The 23,347-nt window shown below is 44.4% G+C and overlaps 1 protein-coding gene across 8 annotated transcripts in view; it reads left to right on the top strand.

Moving 5' to 3' along the window:
- Window positions 1-23,347, top strand: part of MIB2 (MIB E3 ubiquitin protein ligase 2) — a 196,018-nt gene that overhangs the window by 104,741 nt on the left and 67,930 nt on the right. For all 8 annotated transcript variants that reach the window (XM_068240570.1, XM_068240576.1, XM_068240574.1 and 5 more), the window contains 2 exons: window positions 344-515; window positions 16,448-16,554. In XM_068240570.1, the coding sequence (XP_068096671.1) occupies window positions 344-515; window positions 16,448-16,554 (279 nt within the window). The remainder of the gene's footprint in view (window positions 1-343; window positions 516-16,447; window positions 16,555-23,347) is intronic.

Genomic DNA, 23,347 nt, shown 5'->3' with positions numbered 1-23,347 from the left:
ATGAAATCACCCGTAAAACGCAACGTTCCACAATGCATATAAAAATGCATACATTAAAATGTATGCGTTGAGCCATTACCAATGCCATTTCAGATGTAAAAGAGCCATTACCCTTACATTGAGAAAAAGGATCTCAGCATTGTTCTAAGTAGAATTGGGACATAATGTTGCTTATGTACATTTATAACCTTATTTTCACTTTAGTGTTATCTGCTCGCTTTGAATCTTGTACAAGGTTATTACTCTCTAGCCTATAGGGATGTTTGTATTGCAGCAGTCCACAGTTTTGTATTGTCGTGCCATTTACCCTGACCTGGCGATGAAACGTTATCTTGTTTCATAGGTGTCCGCCATCCAAATATCATCTGTGACTGCTGTAAGAAGCATGGAATCCGGGGTATGCGCTGGAAATGCAAAGTTTGCTTTGACTATGATTTGTGCACGCAGTGTTACATGAACAACAAACACGACCTCTCCCATGCCTTCGAGAGATATGAGACTGCCCACTCTCGCCCGTAAGTAGCAAACTAGGAGTATATGCAGTGTATTATATGGCAGACATACGCATGGCAATATGAGGAGGCATTGGTAAAGATAGTTTCTGGGAAAACACAACATTTATGTAGAATAAGGGCACTCTTGAAGAGTACCTGAGACAGGGGGGAACAGAGGGTTTCTTCCAGCCCCATGGAGTCTGTCTGCTCCCTATGTGTCCTCCCGGTCCATTCCATTGTGCTGTTGTCAGCCATAGTAAAGTCTGCATGCCCTGTCCCATCCCCGCACCTCCTTAATCAAGCTCCTGGGGCTTGGAGAATTATGCACATACACAGTTTATAAAGACTTCTGACTGTGCATACACAGAATGCTGCTGGCAGCAGGAGCACAATCCAGCAGGTGCCCAGCCTGGAACACCACTTGCACAGTAGCCCCTGGGCCATGGACTTTAATTTTGCTGCAGCAGCACAATGGATCAAACTGGGAAGGCATTGAGGGAGTAGACAGACTACAGGGGGGCTTCAAGAAGCCACAGGTAAGTGAAAAGTCCTCTTCTCCCTTCCGTCTCAGGTTTACTTAAAAGTATAATATATTGGTTCTGAGGTAAAACTACCAAAGGTTAGCAACCACATACCTCTGTGCATTGTCCGTTCCTTTGCTCCCTTGTCCACGTAATCACGACTTGAAAAATCTGACTTTCGGCTAAAGTCAGATTCTCAGAAAGGAAGAGGCTGGCTTGCTGTGATATTCCCTCCTATCATCCTCCCATTGCCTCCTCTTCCTTGCCATATTTACTTCCCTTAAAGGAGTTCTGTGGGGTGTTAAAAAAAGCAAAAAGCGTCACTTACCTGAGGCTTCTACCGGCCCCCTGCAGCTATTAAGTCCCACGCTGTTACTGAAGCCTTTGCCGTTCGCCGCCACTCCCGAACGGCGGAGGCTTCAGTGACGGCGTTGGACTTAATAGCTGCAGTGGGCTTGTAGAAGCCTCAGGTAAGTGATGCTTTTTGTTTTTTTTAACACCCCACATAACCCCTTTAAGGGGAAGAGCAGGGAGCATCACAGAAAGCATGCCTCTTCCTGTCTGAAAATGTGACTTTTCAAGGAGTGATTACCGATACAGAGGGAATGGAAAATGCAGAGGTATGTGGATCCAGCATGACCATACCTCAGGGCTTACCTTAGCTAATGTTGTCTCTGGTCTGGTAACCTATTGCCATTTTAGTTTATATTAACCTTACACTACTGATAATAAATAAAACCAACAAGTTTACTAAGCAGTTTGATGAATGTTGGGAGCACTAGGAGACCTATTAAATTGCTAGTATGAAATTACTTGAAAGGAAACCCGAGGTGAGAGGGATAGGGAGTCTGCCATATTTATTTCCTTTAAAACAGTACCAGTTGCCTGGCAATCCGCTAATAATTTTAGGCATAGACCCTGAGCAAGCATGCAGCAGATGAGGTACTCTGACTGCTGAAGGATCCAACTAAACTTACATGTTTATGAATAGATACAGAACAGTGCTTAAGAGACTTTGTGGGCTTGATACACTAAGACAAATAGCACGCCTTATTAAACTTAACATACCTTATCAGAGTAGCATAGCGAGCGGTACAAACGTATGCCTGCTAATTGGCAATAACAAGAGCTCCAGTCGTCCTGCCCTGAGCCCCTGCGGGTTTTCTAGCGCTCGCTATGCTACTCTGATAAGGCGTGTTAACTTTGATAAGGCGTGCTATTTGTCTTAGTGAATCCAGCCCACAGAGTGTTATCTAAGAAGGGTAGCTGCTGGCTATGTTTATTGCATGCCCTTCCACCACATGAGCTGAATGCAGATTTAAGCTGGCCATACACTGGCCCGATTTGCCGCCGATTCGACAGCAGATTCGATCGCTAAGATTGAATCTGCTGCCAATCGTTCGCGCTAAATGCACCCGCCGATCCGATTTCCTCCCGAAATCGGATCGGTCCGTCGATCGTGCCGTGCGGGTTACTTCCGTAGATCGCCCGCGGGTAGGGAGCGCGTCGCTAGCGGCGGACGATCCGATACAGTTATACATTACCTGACGCTGGCTCCCGGGCATCTTCTCCGCGTCTTCTCCGCATCTTCTCCGCGCTGCACCGCTCTTGCTTCCATCCCAGCGTACATTAACTTCCTGTGTCACTCCAGTGACCAGGAAGTTCAAATAGAGGGCGCTCTATTTGAACTTCCTGGTCACGGAGTGACACAGTGTACGCTGGGATGCGGTGCGGGGTGCAGTGCGGAGAAGAGGACCCGGGGCCAGCTTCAGGTAATGTATGCGGGGGGGGGGGGGCAGGCGGCAGCGGCGGCTCCACAGATTGTGATCGGTTTCAGGCTGAAATCGATTCACAATCTGTTTGCAGTAAAGGCAGCCATACGGTCCCTCTCTGATCAGATTCGATCAGATAGGGATCTGTCAGCTGGTCGATCTAATGGCAAATCGACCAGTGTATGGCTACCTTAAGACTTGAACTGTTTTATTGTTGGTTGATAATTGCAAGCTGTTTATTTTGCTTTTATTTACAACTGTACTCTGCACATAACTGCACCTTTTTTAATTAGGGAAATAAATTATATTTGTGGACTTCACTCCTTAAAGAGGAACTGTAACATAAAAATATCCCCTGGGGGGTACTCACCTCGGGTGGGGGAAGCCTCCGGATCCTAATGAGGCTTCCCACGCCGTCCTCCATCCGTCAGGGGTCTCGCTGCAGCCCTCCGTGGAGTCCGGGCAGCGGTGACGTCATTATTTACCTTCCTGGCTCCTGCGCAGGCGCTCTGACGGCTGTCGGCTCCGAACTACACGGAAATACCCGATCGCCGTCGGGTCCGCTCTACTGCGCAGGCGCAAGTTTCCTGCGCCTGCGCAGTAGAGCGGACCCGAATGAGATCGGGTATTTCCGTGTAGTTCGGAATGGAAAGCCGCCACAGCGCCCCCGCTGGAGCCAGCAAAGGTAAATATTGAAATGACAGTCGGCACAGTCGCCGGCTGTTCGGAGGGCTGCGGAGAGACCCCCGTGGGACAGAGGACGGCGTGGGAAGCCTCATTAGGATCCGGAGGCTTCCCCCACCCGAGGTGAGTACCCCCCAGGGGATGTTTTGAATGTTACAGAGTCTCTTTAAAGTGCCGATTAATTTTGGGGCCGATCGACTGTCCAATTTGATAATTATGCCCAATGAACGATTCAACTGATTTCAGGATGGAATTGGTCGAGTGTATTAATCGAGCAAGCTGGAAAATCTAGGGCCTACATGGTCGATCAGGTGCACGGCCGTAACTGCGTGCGATATAGGGACGAGCAACAAACACGATGGAACCCCGCGTGCTTTCCCCCCAAATGTTAGCAGGAAGTGGGTATTGGGCACAGCGGCAGGGAGAGGGGTCGGACCCCCCCTCCCTCACCTGGGTCCCCCATGTGCGCTCCCCCTCCAGCTTAAGTTTGTGACGGGGAGGGGGGTCGGACCCCCCCTCTCCCTCACCTGGGTACCCATCTGCGCTCCCCCTCAAGCTTAAGTTTAGCAGCAGCTGCTGCTCTTAGTAAAGAAGATTCATTGGGCGGGGATGACTCACCTCTTCCGCGTTCCAGCAGTGGGCGGCATTGCAGGAAGTGACGACATTGGAACGCCCGATGGCTCTTCTTTACTAATAGCAGCGGCTGCTTCTAAACTTAAGCTGGAGAGGGAGCGCACATGGGAGACCCAGGTGAGGGAGGGGGTCTCCCCGCCGCTGTGACCAATCCCGCTTCCTGCCTGCTACCCCCTCTAGCTCAGAGACGCCCACCCACGGCTGTGTGTGTGTGTGGGGGGGGGGGGGCCTCGAAAAGTCTAGGACTAGCCCTGGGGGCAGGGCACTACTTCTTCTTGCTTCAAGGTTGAAGCACGTAGTGTATTATATATATAGATATATACAGTATAGCTACATAACATTGTACACTCTGAGCGGCCTCTTGCAGAACTTCATGCGGACTCTAGGCTACATGATGCAATATACTTATATATATTGATTTATAGTATTTATAAACCAACCTATTACGCAGCACTGACGTATTATGCATGTTTTATCAATTTAGGCCTGCCATTTGACTTGGCAGTGTCCTGTATCTTTGTGTTTATTATACTTCTGGGTTTTTTTTATTTATAAACAGTACTTGGCACCACTTGTTTATTAGGTTTCTGTTCTTTTACATAACCTGTACAGAGAGCAACATTTCAGATATTTGCGTATGACACTGGAGAGTATTAAACGCATAGTCTGACATGGTTTATACTTATTGAGTCATTCATTTCTGAGTTATTTATTTTTATTGCCTTTTAGAGTTTAAGCTAAAGGTGTGTGCACACGCTATTTTGTGACCCAGAACAAGCGCTGTGCAGATGTGTGGCTCTGGGGGAGGTGTGTACACACGCTATTTGTGTGACCCAGGACAAGTGCTGTACAGGTGTGTGGCTCCAGGGAAGGTGTGTACACCCGCTATTTGTGTAACCTGGGACAAGCGCTGTACAGATGTGTGGCTCCAGGGAAGGTGTGTACACACGCTATTTGTGTAACCCGGGACAAGCGCTGTACAGATGTGTGGCTCAAGGGAAAGTGTGTACACACCCTATTTGTGTGACCCAGAACAAGCACTGTACAGATGTGTGGCTCCAGGGAAGGTGTGTACACACGCTATTTGTGTGACCCAGAACAAGCGATGTACAGATGTGTGGCTCTGCGGTAGGTGTGTACACATGCTATTTGTGTGACCCAGAACAAGCGATGTACAGATGTGTGGCTCTGGGGGAGGTGTGTACACATGCTATTTGTGTGACCTAGAACAAGCGATGTACAGATGTGTGGCTCTGCAGTAGGTGTGTACACACACTATTTGTGTAACCTGGGACAAGCGCTGTACAGATGTGTGGCTCTGGGGAAGGTGTGTACACACGGTATTTGTGTAACCCAGAACAAGCGCTGTACAGATGTGTGGCTCTGCAGTAGGTGTGTACACACACTATTTGTGTTACCCAGAACAAGCACTGTACAGATTTGTGGCTCTGGGGAAGGTGTGTACACACACTATTTGTGTAACCTGGGACAAGCGCTGTACAGATGTGTGGCTCTGGGGAAGGTGTGTACACACGGTATTTGTGTAACCCAGGACAAGTGCTGGGGAAGGTGTGTACACCAGGGCTGTGGAGTCGATACAAAATCCACCGACTCCGACTCCTCAGTCTAGGATTCCACCGACTCCTCCACTCCGACTCCTCTAATTTGCATATTACAATCTTGTTGATTGAAAGTATGTAACATGAAATTCGTCTCTTAACTGCCAATGCTTAGGAATTTTAAAAGACAACTGAAGTGAGAAGGATATGGAGACTGCCATATTTATTCCCTTTAGTCATAGACTAAAACTAGTCCTTGGTAAGAGTACTTGTAAAAGGTACAGACCGGAACAAACAACATCTATCAGGCCCTAGGCAATGTAACTGTGGGTACATGTAAGAGTGATGTGCAGGTAGTCTGCAGGGGAATAAGGAGATTCTTCCTCTATTACACATTCTTCATGCACAATCTGAACCAGGTTTATGGGTGATAGACAACACCTCTGTGTTCAGTGTGCACAACATTCTCAGTGGATTCCCTGCAGCTCTGTGGAGTATAGTACTACTGTGTAACAAAGTAAACCTGAGACAGATGAAATTCAAGTTTTATACATACCTTGGGCTTCCTCCAGCCCCCTTCAGGCTAATCAGTCCCTCACTGTCCTCCTCCGCCACCTGGCTCTTCTGCTATGAGTCCAGGTACTTGAGCCAGTCTGGCGTAGTGCGCATGCACACACTCCGCCGCCGGGAGTGTACTACACCTGCGCAGCACTATTGTGCAGGTGCAGAATGCTTCTGGCTGTGGAAGCGGCATGCGTCCGGACTGCGCTGACTGGCTGAATTACCAGGACTCATAGCAGAAGATACAGGTGGTGGAGGACAGCGAGGGACTGATTAGCCTGAAGGGGGCTGGAAGAAGCCCCAGGTATGTATAAAACTTTTCTTTTCATCCTTCTCATGTACCATTTAATTCGTAGTCACCAAACCAAATTTTAACAACATATCAAATTATTTGATTTCATGAGCAAAGAGAGTGCATACATTTGCATAAATCAGAATCAACGCAGAATTATTAATATTTCCATCTCATTGACCATCTCTATTAGTGACACTGCTACACATCAGGCTTTATACTTACAGCATAGATGTTATTTAGTATATATAAGAGATTCCTGTGTACAGATCATATATATACCGGTAGTCACAATCAGATGTGTGCATCTGACTTTAAAAATACGGGGACTGCTTTATTGAAGCAGCACAAGTAACTAATTTTGATTGCTTTTATTTCATTTTTTTGGACTAAGCACAGCTATTACTGTATGTATACATTATTTATGATGACTATTATCTGAGAAATAGAACATTTTATCATATTTTCTATTTTAATTACAGTTTAAATTCATTGCATTTTTTCCCGACTCCAACTCCAGGCACCCAAAATTGCCCCGACTCCACGACTCCGACTCCACAGCCCTGGTGTACACACACTATTTGTGTTACCCAGAACAAGCACTGTACAGATGTGTGGCTCTGGGAAAGGTGTGTACACAAGCTATTTGTATAACTCAGGACAAGCGCTGTATACAGATGTGTGGCTCTGGGGAAGGTGTGTACACACACTATTTGTGTAACCCAGAACAAGCGCTGTACAGATGTGCGGCTCTGCAGTTGGTGTGTACACACGCTATTTGTGTAACCCAGAACAAGCACTGTACAGATTTGTGGCTCTGGGGGAGATGTGTACACACGCTATTTGTGTTACCCAGGACAAGCACTGGACAGATGTGTGGCTCTGCGGTAGGTGTGTACACACGCTATTTGTATAACCCAGGACAAGTGCTGTACAGATGTGTGGCTCTGGGGTAGGTGTGTACACACACTATTTGTGTAACCCAGAACAAGCGCTGTACAGATGTGTGGCTCTGGGGAAGGTGTGTACACACGCTATTTGTGTTACCCAGGACAAGCACTGGACAGATGTGTGGCTCTGCGGTAGGTGTGTACACACTCTAATTGTATAACCCAGGACAAGCGCTGTACAGATGTGTGGCTCTGGGGGAGGTGTGTACCCACGCTATTTTGTGATCCAGAACAAGTGCTGTACAGAAATGTGGCTCTGCGGTAGGTGTGTACAAACACTATTTGTGTAGCCCAGGACAAGCGCTGTACAGATGTGTGGCTCTGCGGTAGGTGTGTACACACACTATTTGTGTAGCCCAGGACAAGTGCTGTACAGATGTGTGGCTCTGGGAAAGGTGTGTACACACACTATTTGTGTAACCCAGAACAAGCGCTGTACAGATGTGGGGCTCTGGGGAAGGTGTGTACACGCGCTATTTGTGTAACCCATAACAAGCACTGTACAGATGTGTGGCTCTGGGGAAGGTGTGTACACACACTATTTGTGTAACCCAAAACAAGAGCTGTACAGATGTGTGGCTCTGGGGAAGGTGTGTACACACACTATTTGTGTAACCCAGGACAAGCGCTGTACAGATTTGTGGCTCTGGGGGAGGTGTGAACACACGCTATTTTGTGACCCAGAACAAGCGCTGTACAGAAATGTGGCTCTGCGGTAGGTGTGTACAAACACTATTTGTGTAGCCCAGGACAAGCGCTGTACAGATGTGTGGCTCTGGGGAAGGTGTGTACACACGCTATTTTGTGATCCAGAACAAGGGCTGTACAGATGTGAGGCTCTGGGGAAGGTGTGTGCACACGCTATTTGTGTAACCCAGAACAAGCGCTGTACAGATGTGTGGCTCTGGGGAAGGTGTGTACACATGCTATTTGTGTAACCCAGGACACGCTCTGTACAGATGTGTGGCTCTAGGGAAGGTGTGTACACCCGCTATTTTGTGATCCTGAACAAGGGATGTACAGATGTGTGGCTCTGGGAAAGTTGTGTACACACACTATTTGTGTAAGTAACCCAGGACAAGCGCTGTACAGATGCGTGGCTCTGCGGTAGGTGTGTACACACGCTATTTGTGTAACTCAGGACAAGTGCTGTACAGATGTGTGGCTCTGGGTAAGGTGTGTACACACACTATTTGTGTAACCTGTAACAAGCACTGTACAGATGTGTGGCTCTGGGGAATGTGTGTACACACGCTATTTGCGTTACCCAGAACAAGCGCTGTACAGATGTGTGGCTCTGCGGTAGGTGTGTACATACGCTATTTGTATAACCCAGGACAAGCGCTGTACAGATGTGTGGCTCTGGTGATGTCGTGTACACACACTATTTGTGTAACCCAGAACAAGCTCTGTACAGATGTGTGGCTCTGGGTAAAGTGTGTACACACACTATTTGTGTAACCCAGAACAAGCGCTGTACAGATGTGTGGCTCTGCGGTAGGTGTGTACACACACTATTTGTGTAACCCAGAACAAGTGCTGTACAGATGTGTGGCTCTGGGGAAGGTGTGTACACACACTATTTGTGTAACCCAGAACAAGCGCTGTACAGATGTGTGGCTCTGGGGAAGGTGTGTTCAAACGCTATTTGTGTTACCCAGGACAAGTGCTGTACATATGTGTGGCTCTGGGGAAGGTGTGATTTTACAAAACTGCATTATACAATGTATGTTATTCCATCCTTATGTACCAGAGACAGTGTTCGGTATTTGAGTAATTTCTGGAGATATACTTTAAATTGTTAAAAAAAATAGGTTAGCAGCTTTGCTAGAAAATAGAGGATTTGTGAATAATGAGTTCTTGAAAGCCAGTGATTTATCCGCTCTGTGCAGCGTGTGCTTGTACTAGAAAGGAGACGCGATTATCCTGGCAGCGAGTGAAGCCTGCACCTGCATGGAGTAATATTGCTGTCTCTGCACACAGCTGATCTCATCACTGATTTTCCTGCTGGAAGGAGAGAGTCTTGGCTGTGCTTCACACATTCTGCTGCGGAGATCCTCAACACAAGGGAAGCTAATGAAACTGCAGCTCACTGAAGCAGAAGACTATTAATTGCCAGGGCTGTGGAGTCGGTCCAAAAATCCACCGACTCCGACTCCTCAGTTTAGGATTCCACCGACTCCGACTCCACGACTCCGACTCCTCTAATTTGCATATTACAATTTTGTTGATTAAAAGTATGTAACATGAAATTCGTCTCTTAACTGCCAACGCTTAGGAATTTTAAAAGACAACTGAAGTGAGAAGGATATGTAGACTACTATATTTATTCCCTTTAGACTAAAACTAGTCCTTGGTAAGAGTACTTGTAAAAGGTACAACCGGAACAAAGAACATCTATCAAGTGTGGGTGCATGTAAGAATGATGTGCAGGTACTCTGCAGGGGAATGAGGAGATTGTAAACAGACAACACCTCTGTGTTCAATGTGCACAGCATTCTCAGTGGATTCCCTGCAGCTCTGTAGGGAGTGCATATGTAGAGTATAGTACTACTGTGTAACAAAGTAAACCTGAGACAGATGAAATTAAAGTTTTATACATACCTGGGGCTTCCTCCAGCCGCCTTCAGGATAATCAGTCCCTCGTTGTCCTCCTCCACCACCTGGATCTTCTGCTATGAGTCCAGGTACTTGAGTCAGTCAAGCGTAGTGCGCATGCACACACTCCGCCGCCAGGAGCATACTACACCTGTGCAGCACTATTGCGCAGGTGCAGAATGTTCCTGGCTGTGGGAGCGGGGTGCGGCCGGACAGCGCTGACTGGCTGAATTACCAGGACTCATAGCAGAAGATCCGGGTGGTGGAGGACAGTGAGGGACTGATTAGCCTGAAGGGGGCTGGAGGAAGCCCCAGGTATGTATAAAACTTTACTTTTCATCCGTCTCAGTTACCCTTTAATTTGTAGTCACCAAACCAAATTTTAATAACATATCAAATTATTTTATTTCATCAGCAAAGGGAGTGCATACATTTGCATAAATCAGCATCAATGCAGAATTATTTCCATCTCGTTGACCATCTCTATTAGTGACATAGCTACACATCAGGCTTTATTCTTACAGCATAGATGTTATTTAGTATATATAAGAGATTCCTGTGTACACATCATATATACAGTCACAATCAGATATGTATATCTGACCTTAAAAATACGGGGACTGCTTTATTGAAGCAGCACAAGTAACTAATTTTGATTGGTTTATTTCATTTTTGTGGACTAAGCACAGCTATTACTGTATATATACTGTATATATACATTATTTTTAATGACTATTATCTGAGAAATAGAACATTTTATCATATTTTCTATTTTAATTACAGTTACAAATTCATTAGGAGTCGGAGTCGGTGCATTTTTTCCCGACTCTGACTCCAGGCACCCAAAATTGCCCGACTCCACGACTCCGACTCCGACTCCACAGCCCTGTTAATTGCATTAGTGTAAGGTGATCATGGGGCTTCTTCATAGCCGACTGGCCTGACTTTTCTGTAAACATCTTTTCACTTCAGTCAACTTAGAAGGGAATTCTATATGGCAGAAGCTGCCTTCTTAAAGCAGAGGGCGCGTAAGATATACAGTGGTTTGCAAAAGTATTTGACCCCTTGAAGTTTTCCACATTTTGTCACATTACTGTCACAAACATGAATCAATTTTATTGGGATTCCACGTGAAAGACCATTACAAAGTGCTGTACACGTGAGAAGTGGAACGAAAAGCATTCATGATTCCAAACATTTTTTACAAATAAATAACTGCAAAGTGGGGTGTGCGTAATTATTCAGCCCCCTTAGGTCTGAGTGCAGTCAGTTGCCCATAGACATTGCCTGATGAGTGCTAATGAGTGCTGATGAGTGCTAATGACTAAATAGAGTGCACTTGTGTGTAATCTAATGTCAGTACAAATACAGCTGCTCTGCGACGGCCTCAGAGGTTGTCTAAGAGAATACTGGGAGCCACAACACCATGATGTCCAAAGAACACACCAGACAGGTCAGGGATAAAGTTATTGAGAAATTTAAAGCAGGCTTAGGCTACAAAAAGAATTCCAAAGCCTTGAACATCCCACGGAGCACTGTTCAAGCAATCATTCAGAAATGGAAGGAGTATGGCACAACTGTAAACCTACCAAGACAAGGGCGTCCACCTAAACTCACAGGCCGAACAAGGAGAGCGCTGATCAGAAATGCAGTCAAGAGGCCCATGGTGACTCTGGACGAGATCTACAGCTCAGGTGGGGGAATCTGTCCATAGGACAACTATTAGTCGTGCACTGCACAAAGTTGGCCTTTATGGAAGAGTGGCAAGAAGAAAGCCATTGTTAACAGAAAAGCATAAGAAGTCCCGTTTGCAGTTTGCCACAAGCCATGTGGGGGACACAGCAAACATGTGGAAGAATGTGCTCTGGTCAGATGAGACCAAAATGGAATTTTTTGGCCAAACTGCAAAACGCTATGTGTGGCGGAAAACGAACACTGCACATCACTCTGAACACACCATCCCCACCGTCAAATATGGTGGTGGCAGCATCATGCTCTGGGGGTGCTTCTCTTCAGCAGGGACAGGGAAGCTGGTCAGAGTTGATGGGAAGATGGATGGAGCCAAATACAGGGCAATCTTGGAAGAAAACCTCTTGGAGTCTGCAAAAGACTTGAGACTGGGGCGGAGGTTCACCTTCCAGCAAGACAGCGACCCTAAACATAAAGCCAGGGCAACAATAGAATGGTTTAAATCAAAACATATCCATGTGTTAGAATGGCCCAGTCAAAGTCCAGATTTATATCCAATCGAGAATCTGTGTCAAGATCTGAAAACTGCTGTTCACAAACGCTATCCATCTAATATTACTGAGCTGGAGCTGTTTTGCAAAGAAGAATGGGCAAGGATTTCAGTCTCTAGATGTGCAAAGCTGGTAGAGACATGCCCTAAAAGACTGGCAGCTGTAATTGTCGCAAAAGGTGGTTCTACAAAGTATTGTCTCAGGGGGCCGAATAATTACGCAAACCCCACTTTGCAGTTTGTTTGTTTTTTAAATGTTTGGAATCATGTATGATTTTTGTTCCACTTCTCATGTGTACACCACTTTGTATTGGTCTTTCATGTGGAATTCCAATAAAATTGATTATGTTTGTGGCAGTAATGTGACAAAATGTGAAAAACTTCAAGGTGGCCGAATACTTTTGTAAACCACTGTATTAGCACAGCTGTATTCACTTTAAATGGAAAGACTGGGCATATTTGAGGTAGGATTTCAGAGGTGTCTTTAGATATTGCAGGTTACTTCGGGAGCACCAAGGCTTGGGGGACACTAATAAGAAGCAACCTTACTGTGTATTGAAGGTTAATACTGTCTCTTAAGCATTAACTCTCCCATTCCTTACTTGAATATGATGCGATTGGTATATCACTGTGTTGTACACTGTGACTGTCAGAAAACTATTTCCGCGTATTTGAATTCCCAGCTTTCAGGGCTCTAGTGGTACTGTACAATGTATGCAGAAATGCATTAAACTTACCAGAAGTGACAAGTGACATGATGAGATAAACACAGATACCGTACATATAATACTAGCCCTGGTAATAAATTGTCTAAAGCCCCTTTATGTTTTCCAGTTTAGCAAGAGTTAAAAAAAAACTTGAGTTATCTATGCAAAAATGCTTGTCGAACAGCTTGTCAAATTCAGTCCGGTTTTCTGGAAAGGAAATAAATGCTAAAACAGTGAGATAAGGCAACTACAGTAGAATCGTATTATAGTAAACTGTGATATAGTAAACCTCTGTATATACTAAACTCAGTCCTCAGGTCCCAGCAGCTGCATCTGTATAAATATACAATGTATGACCAATTCTGATATAGTAAACTACTTTTCCTGGACCCTTGGAGTTTACTATAAGGGATTCTACTGTAACAGATTGCCCAGCAAGCTCGTGGTGAACCAGAACTCTTAGGAGTGTGTAAAGACCAACTAAAGATTCACTAAAAACAAATTGTTTCACTTACCTGGGGCTTCGGCCAGCCCCCTGCAGCCGTTCTGTCCCACGCTGGTCCTCCGTGGGACAGTTTCGTTACCACCGACTTGTAAGACGACGGCAACTGCGCAGCCCTGGCCACTTGAATCCTACTTTGCGTTCCCGTCCTGCAACAGCGTCCTGCAGGATAGGAACGTGAAGAAGGATACACGTGGCCAGGGCTGCGCAGGCGCAGTTGCTGTCGACTTACAAGTCGACGGTAACGAAACTGCACCGCGGCGGGGGAATGGAGGACCAGCGTGGGACAGGACGGCTGCAGGAGGCTGGCAGAAGCCCCAGGTAAGTGCAACACTTTGTTTTTAGTGAATCTTCAGTTCCGCTCTAAAAACTGTTTTAAAATGGAAAGCTAGTGTTGGTCGTACCTCTCCGGAAGAAAAGCAGTGCACAGTGCTGAACACTTGTAAAATGAATGCTTTATGGATTGTTAAACATTACTATACTGTATGATTGTTATATTGTCTGTTTTTGTTGAGCAACTGCAAACTCAGATTTCTGACAAGTGTAAACTTACTTGGACAATAAAATCGGATTACACTTTTCAGACAGCTGCGAATTCCCAAAACTAACTGTAAGCCCAAGCTGCATTACTTTACCACTGGAATCTACTCTCTGTTGCTCCAGTTTTCTGTACAGGACCCCCAGGTACTCTCCTCTTCCTGCACGAGTTATCAGCTGCACATAGCAACGGCAGTTGGAGAATCTTTTTCATCGGTAGGAAACATATATTCAAATATACTAGGAAAGCAGTTTGAAATAATATGTGCCATTAATCCTAACAACAGGCTGACTTTCACATCACAGGTTGTCTTGCACTATAAAGCGGGCCTGAACTCAGAATTTCAACTCAGCTCTGAGAGATAAGTAACAGAATAATAACCTTTAAAGAAAAATATTTTTTTGTTACAGCTGATACAAATCCTGCAATAAATCTGCAGCGTTTCTATTTCCTGCTTTCCTGCCTTCTGAAATTCCATGATTGAAGGGGGTGGGGGTGACTGACTTTGGCTGCAGGACATCCTCCTTCCTGTACCCTATGGGGGAGGGGGTGTGGCCTGGGAAGGGGTGTGTCTATCCTTCCATTCCAGAGAATGCAAGTGAGAAATCTATCTATCTGCAGAGTGGAAAGGCCCAACAAATGGTCAGCTGGCAATGGCTTCTATGGACAAAGTTTTGGGTGGGGGGATTTGTAAATAGAATTAACTCTTTGTCCCACGGTTTTCAAAACTGCAAGTACATATATATCTATAGATGACAACCTTATTCTTATTAGCAGGGAGAATTTTCAACCCTCATGGCTTTTAAAGTTTGTATGACTGACAAAATGTGGCACAACCCTTCACAGCCAAAAAGTTCTGCCATCTTTCTAGCACAGTGTTGGAGAAATACGCTACTTTATACTTGGAGAGATCTCTGTTTCTCTGCCACAGCCCAGGTGAAGTAACTGTAAAACAAAGAGGGCCTTTATCATATAAAGCCAAACGATTGTGGTTTTAATTGTGTTCTTTATTTCCTCGTGGAACAGTTATGGCAACAGGATAATTGAGGCAGCTGGTAAACGATACATCACGTCCGTAGCTAATTGGCATGTTGTGCAAGGAGCAGCAAAGTCATTTGAGACAGTCCCAGAGGTAATTAATGCATCTTGGCGAAAAGTAATCTACTGTAAAAACAGGCGATGAACGGCTGCAGGAATGACCCAGAGCACCTCGTGTGTTCATGGGAGAAAATAACAATCGCTACAGTGATGACACTGAACCTACTCTAGTGATGTCTGCACTGTAGATAACAGCAAAATGTGGCGACAAGAGGTCAGCCATGCTGTGCTATAAGGGTGGACAATCTTGATTGTATAGATTTACCAAATCTATGTAGTATAAAAGCAGACAGATTGAAACAAAACACTATTTTGATAAACTTTATACTACATGAAAGTGATATGATAAGACTACCAAGAATGAGGGTATTTGTCTAGCCTTAATGTGCCCATTAACAATACAATTTCCTGAAAGATCGATCGGCCAATGTGATAGTTGTGATCGGTCAGAAATGATCAATCAGGCCCTCTAATGAGAAACAAAGTACAACCAATCTGATAATTTTCAGTAGGATCAATCCAAAAAAACATCAATGGAACTATCCATACATCGATTGTTTGTTGCCAATTGGATTACATCAGACCTGCGTTCAGTGACTGCCTCAGAATAGTCAGTCACTTCCTGGTTCACGGGTGGTACTACATTGCTTGGCAACAACGGCGGAAATCTGTCCACGCTCACCCACAGGAGAGCCGCTGCTCGTCCGCCGTGAGCTGCCCGTCCGCAAAGGCTCCAGGAAGCCGCCTGATTCGCCGCTAGAACCTGGACGAGGTGAGATTGTGGTGCTCTGGAGCTGCTCATGTGTTAAAGAGGAATCATTTCCATGTCTTTGGAAGGAAGTGAATCAACATACTGAGGTGGGAAAAAAAGAATATAGGGCATTTCTGGTATCCCCATAGAATTGCACAGTAAAATAACAGATATTACAGTAAAACAAGAAAAAGCATTGTGGCAGTCTGAAGCTTTACTTCTTGACTTCTGCAGACATTTTCACAAACCATGATGAACAGAATTCTGGGACCTCCTGCACACCACACCATATACAATACTGTTGTATTCAGTAAACGCACTGCATTTTTTTTCACAGTACTAGAAAGTTGCTATTGCAGAATAAAAAGGATGATAATATTTAACAAAATTCAGTTATAAATTGGCTTGTGCCATGATAATTTTTGTGCTAAGGTTTTACCTACCATTTTAAAAAGCTGTTTTTTTTTACCTTAGATGTCATGCTGTAGTGAAGTGATTTCTGATTGCTGATGATTTTCATACCATTTCCCATTTCTCTTCTTGTGCAGTGTAAGTCTGACAGCCCGCCAAGGCTTGCCTCGTATAGCACTGAAAGGGATCTTCCAGGGTGCCAAAGTAGTGCGAGGACCCGACTGGGAATGGGGCAACCAGGATGGTGAGCAATTACACCTAATAATAGCCAGCAGGATTTGTTTAATTTGTAGTGGATCCATGCACAGGAATACACTGTTACATCTCGAAATTACAGATGCAGATTCAAATCCCGAACAACCTTTCTTCTGTCTTGTCCAGTTATATGACGGTCGCGCAGGTCAAACCAGCCACTGATTAGTCTAATCACAGCCTAACTTGCTGATTTGTGCATAATCACTCCTCACTGCCTCCTTTCTGTTGACATGCTAGAAGTTCTCTGAGCTCCAGAAAAAAAGATAGAATGGGCCATGAGAAGGGGGTAGGTGAGGAGTGATCGTGTGGAAGTCAGCAAGAATGATTGCAAGATTTTTTCATATGGCTGGATAAGACTGAAAGAAATGTGTTTTGGATAAAAAAAAAACTGCATTTGTTTTATTGTTTCAGTGGAAATATATGAATTCTTTTTTCACAGAGTAACTTTGAAGATTTTTAGCAATACTGGTCAGCTTGCTTTTAGGTAATACAGTGTAATATCATTATAGTAAACTCTGATATAGTAAAACTTCGGCTATAGTAAACGAAATGTCCAAGTCCCAGCCAATAAACCATTATACCGTAAGTCAATGGGAGTAACGCCTGTTATAGTAAACCCGGATATTATAGAACTTGTGTTATAGTAGACCTGTTTGGTTCCTGCTGTATTCTGTATCCAGCTATAATGGAAAGTGGGTGGGCTCATGCGTCACACATCAGTAGGAGACCCATGAACCGTGGTCAGTGTGCTGGCAGCCACTTGTAGCCTTCTCGCTATTTGCACACAACTCTGGGCCTACATGGATTACCTCAAAAGCACCAGCCGGTGATACCTAAGCTTCCTGTGTAAGCTGCTGCCAGATTACTCAGGGAATTGCCTGCCATCTGTGATTTACCTGTGCATGGCTGCAATGCTACAGTGTCATCCAGACTACACAGAAATGTGGACAGAAGAGCATACTAAATAAGTACTGTACCTGTATTAACTAGTGAGACCTTTGCTCACTGCAAGCTGTTGCATAATCATTGCATGCAAAAACTTGCATATTGAGCACTGTGCATTTTGATCTAGCTTAGACACTGTGCTCGCTTGCTGAAGCATTAAAGAAAAAAATTACTCCCAATTATTGACTGAATTAAGGAAATGTACTATAGTATACTTTATGTGCTTGAGTATGACAATTACTGATATTTAAACTTCTGATATAGTAAACTTCCTTGCAGGGTCCCTTGGAGTTTACTATAAAGGGATTCTACTGTACTAATTAAAGCCTGATTCAATTAACTATTTCAGTTCTGGATAGTGTGAAAATGGATTTAAAACTCTTTTGGGTGTTACATTTTTATGGGTATCTGTATGTAAGAATTTCCCTCACCTCTAATCTTAACCTAACATTAAGACAGTACAATCCCCCAACAAGGTCAGGGATGGCAATGAATGACATATTTTTGTAAAGTGGGGAGAGTAGAAGCTTCCTTTTTAGTTTCAGGTCCAGTCGGGTCCTTTGTGGAGTTTCAGGGCACTTGACTGTTTGCATGCTGTCCCAAGTTTAGTGATCTTTTCCATTTATGTCTTGCTGGACATAAACTACATTGGGCCTGATCAGATTAGGTTCTCCTCGCTAGGAAATATAAGTGACTCTCCAGTCCCACAGGGAATTAGTAAAATAATGTCTGCTATCGAGAAACAAGTGTTTGCAATTGGCAAATTCACAAGACTGAAATCACACGACTGCTGTTTCATCCAGCTTTCTGAAACCCTTGTTGTTTTACAATATGGCTTATGCAAGGGCTGCAGGCTTGATAGTGGAGATGTAATTTTAGGCCAAGTTTGCAGTCTTGTGTGTGTTCATCAGTGACCTTTAGCCCTGGAGAGCATTATTCATTCAGGCCTTAATTGTAAAATTTAATACTAAGGCGTTGGCCACAGTATTGGTTTGTTGCTCCACAAATCTGGGACTTGTGTGACAAATGCAATGAGACTCATTTATTTCAAGTGGAACCTCAGACAAAACTTTTTTCCATGTACAGATCCTCACAAACTGACTGCCTGAGAGCCTGATGAAGTTTGTGGGCAGAAATATTTGTGTCATGCCGATTCCAGGGTTCTCTGATGAGAATCTGCCATTAGTTCAGATACAGTACTGTTGTGCTATGTACCACCATGGATAAACCTTGGGGGATGGCAGGTAAACATGCAGACCTATTGTGACTGCTTTCAGGCTTTGCCTCGCCTGGCAGAGCAGTGGTCCAGCAGCTGTGTCCCTTCAATGCAGACATGATGGGCAGCTACGTGCCAAGACCGCTGGTGCCAGCTTATCACTGGAGAAACAACTGCAGTTCAGCAATGTTTTTCAGTCTGTCAGACCCTTCCCTCCATCTGAATAAACTCTCTTCCCGGTTCAGGGATCCCAAAGTCACAAGCCGTGCCGCTAACAAAAACAACAATCTCTCTGATTTGGCCTGTGGTAAATCCAATTATGTTCTAGTAATGTTGATGCTACACCATACTGTTGTCCACCATAAATAGACTACTATTTTCCTTCTTCTATGATGTTATATATTTGTTTCATTAAAAAATAGAGGCATGATTGGAATGTAATATATTTCCTGTACTAGTAAGCCCAAGTCACAGAATTCTAGATTGCCCCCTCGCCTGACATTTGTGAGTTATTTTCTCTTCCTGTTCAGTGCATTTTCTGAACAACAAAAAAGACTTGCAGAGAGTGTCTTCAAAACAGTATCAAAATTTTATTGAATATCTTGAACAACCCCCATAAGTGTACCCTTATCCCCCCTTAAAAAACACGGCCGTGTTTCTACTGGTCAGCTGACTTCACACACTCACAATCACAGCACTCATCAGACATCACAAAACTGAGATGTTTTTCCTATTACACACAGGACTTCAAATCAGTATTCTTAACTACTTCTAGGTGCTGATCAGTAGCTACATGGAGCACAATCCTGTCACTAAATTGTAACAAGTCACCAGCTTGAGTGTAAAAAAAGACAAAAACGGTAAAAAATGGAAGGAAAAATGAAGAACTTGTTAAAGCAGCTTATGACGTTGGGAGTCGGTTTGATTATTGTTCATCTCATGCATATACAGATACAGATATTGCAGCAGTCTTTCACCAGCATCCAGCTAGAAGACTTATTGATGTTTCAGATTCAACCAATCACATAACTTCAATGATGCCAGCATATATCGTATGCACCGAGATCCACTGTGAAATCAAAGTCCTGGAAGCCAAGCAAAGCGCAGCTAATGCAGGTGATATCAACTACCGCAACTTCAAGCCACTACATAGTCCATAGCCACATTATGCATGCCATGCAAAAGCGGACATATGAGCGCAAGATTTTGCCCAGCGGGCTCTCACCACCGCTTCAGGACAGTCTCCGTCTGCCTCGTTGTCCTTTTGTAATTGCAAATCCAGTTTCCGCCGTCTCACACTCCTCACAGCCGGGGCGCCCCACTGCAGCCACTCAAAGTGGTGTGTCAACGTACGCCGGTAACGGCGTTCCGGTCAGCTGATCGTGACGGCCGTGTCACGTGACTAGTTTCGCTTGGCTGTCTCCAAGCTTTTTCAAACGCTGGTCCGAAACTAGTCACGTGACACGGCCGTCACGATCAGCTGACCGGAACGCCGAAGTTGCGGTAGTTGATATCACCTGCATTAGCTGCGCTTTGCTTGGCTTCCAGGACTTTGATTTCACAGTGGATCTCGGTGCATACGATATATGCTGGCATCATTGAAGTTATGTGATTGGTTGAATCTGAAACATCAATAAGTCTTCTAGCTGGATGCTGGTGAAAGACTGCTGCAATATCTGTATCTGTATATGCATGAGATGAACAATAATCAAACCGACTCCCAACGTCATAAGCTGCTTTAACAAGTTCTTCATTTTTCCTTCCATTTTTTACCGTTTTTGTCTTTTTTTACACTCAAGCTGGTGACTTGTTACAATTTAGTGACAGGATTGTGCTCCATGTAGCTACTGATCAGCACCTAGAAGTAGTTAAGAATACTGATTTGAAGTCCTGTGTGTAATAGGAAAAACATCTCAGTTTTGTGATGTCTGATGAGTGCTGTGATTGTGAGTGTGTGAAGTCAGCTGACCAGTAGAAACACGGCCGTGTTTTTTAAGGGGGGATAAGGGTACACTTATGGGGGTTGTTCAAGATATTCAATAAAATTTTGATACTGTTTTGAAGACACTCTCTGCAAGTCTTTTTTGTTGTTGTGCGAATTGTGACAGAGAGTGGCTCCCCTTAGGGGTCAGTAACTTGGGCATTCTGACTGTAGCACATCCCAATCTATTTTTTTCGTCAGTGCATTTTCTGGCCATTTTGGTACCCCAGACAATGCACCTTTTGCTTCAAACAATCTTGTGAATAGGAAGATTATAGCCTACTTTAGTGTTGCAGGAACCAAAAACAAATAGGTTATATAAAGAAAATTGTGTGGATTCTCAAAAGAACTCTCCAAAGGATACACAAATTACTAACAGGCCTAGATATATCTCACTATCCCAAACTTGCTGAAATCACACTGCATACTCTTCCTATATGTTGTTATGAGGCCTGTCAGGCTTGTCTGGTCAATGACTATAGCTCAGGCTGTCTGCCCATATGACTGACCTATAGCCCACCCCGTAACACCTGCACAAACTCCTACCTAACACAGAACTACAATACCCTGCAGGTAGATGTAACATACAGACTGACAGATAGTATCCACCACACAGAACCTAAGGTACAATGCAAGGCACAGTATACACAGGTATTAAAGTCACCTGTGGCCTGGAAGATGAAGCAATCCAGATGAGAGTCAGGTGGTTGTTAGCAGGTAGAATGGGATGCAGTTCAAGCACTAAGAGGGAGCGTAGTCAGTGTAGCCAGTGTCGGTCCAGGCAGCAGACAGGCAAGGTACACAGCAGAGTCGGCAACGGGTAATCCAGTAAGCGTGGTCAGGATACACAGCAGAGTCCGACAACAGGAAATCAAGCTAGAATTAAACGTGGTCAAAGATACAAGTCAGAGTCGGCAACAGTAATCAAATGTTTGTCAGCGCAAACCCAGCAACAAGCCAAAGCTAAATGCTATCACAGGCAATGTCTGGGGGCGCTCACCTGAGTTAAATACAAGGACTAACCAATCAGAAAGCAAAAGCATCCAAAGTAACCAATGACATTGCGGCATATCAGTAGGTCAGCTGACACGCCATACACACACGTGGCTATTGTTTACAGTGGGGGAGTGCGTACTTAGAGCTCGCCCACCACCTATCCAATGGGAGCTGAGCGCCATGTGCTCCAGTGACGTCAGCGGCCTGCCGAGATCCAGAGGCTTCCACCTCAGCGTGGGTCTCGGCATTCCGGCGTTATGAGTGCCCCGAGGATCTTACAAGGCCACTTCATAAACCCATCAGGGATCACAAGAGCTCTTTCAAGGCATTGCTGGCAATTCCAAAAGTGATGGGGCAATAGAAGTATACGATGGTGATTCTACTACAGAATTTGCGATTTTCGAATTTGCAAACTCACAGCATGCAGTATTTTCGTAATGATTTCTATCAAGGAATGCTGGGTCCAAAATCGCATTCCTTGAAATCACTCTGGAAAGCGCTTGGTGCTTTCCGTACAAATCGCTATAAAAAACGCTAGTGTTTTTGATAACGATTTGCAATTTCCAGTGGGTCCCAGCCCTCATACTGTTTATGTACAGCCTGGGTCTTTACAGGTCAGAATATTATCCTGGAAATCCAGAAAAGTTGTAACAATCAAGACAGACCAAATCTGAAACCATTTCAGATCAAATAACACAATAATAGCACAACTGAGGCAAAAATAATGGTTGTTTTCCACCTAAGCATAAAAAGAATTCCAATCAAGCATTTAGTAAACAACTGGAATATATGTGATAATTGGAAACCTTCTAAAGGCCTTGTACATGTGTCCATCAAGATATGGGTCAGTTCACTCTGGGCAGGAATGGTATCTGTATCCATTATGATGAGTGGATTAGGGTTTAGCTTTTCTGTTTTGTTCCTCAGTTGTCTGTTTTCATCTGTTGATATCTGTAGTGCAATGCATTTTCTGTGCATTTAATGGACTAGAGATTACAGGCTGTGTACTAGGCACAGCTTCAGTCTCTGTCTGAGATTGGCATCTATGCTTCCTGGGCTGTCATTAATAGAGGCAGCAGTGTCCAAGGAGAAGGTGGTGTGTTCAGCTCTTGCTGTAGCAAAGGCAGTATAGGACTTTGTATTTAGACCTGAGGAGGCATCATGAAATGGTGTACAGATACTGTCAGATGACGTTGGTAATGGAAATTACCAGTCTTTTTGATATTTTAACCCTTCTCATGCCACTAACTTTAATCATTATACTAAACTGCTAACCACTGACAAAAAACATACCTCTTATAGTAATCATTACCATGACCCTTGACTCTCACTAGTGGTTACTAGTCCTTAATCCAAATGTTAGGTAAACACATTACAACAATACTGATCCTCACACTAACACTAATAACGTCAGTTGCATTATGCACTGAAAATATAAGTGGCAAATGCCACACTACTAGATCATCAAATGTAAAGCCAACTAAGTTAACTCTGTGGAGGTGACAATTCTTCTTAAAGGAATACTATCGATCCACATATTTTTTTCAATTGACACAGGAATTTGTTTGGGAAGTGCTGCTAAGTACTGGTGTATACATTTTAGTAACAACTTCTTTGTTTACTGTTAGCAAAATACATTCAAAG

Source organism: Hyperolius riggenbachi, chromosome 6 (assembly GCF_040937935.1).
Source record: "Hyperolius riggenbachi isolate aHypRig1 chromosome 6, aHypRig1.pri, whole genome shotgun sequence".
NCBI classification, from domain to species: Eukaryota; Metazoa; Chordata; class Amphibia; order Anura; family Hyperoliidae; genus Hyperolius; species Hyperolius riggenbachi.
The sequence above is the reverse complement of the archived record's forward strand: the minus strand, read 5'-3'. Positions and strand labels throughout refer to the sequence as shown.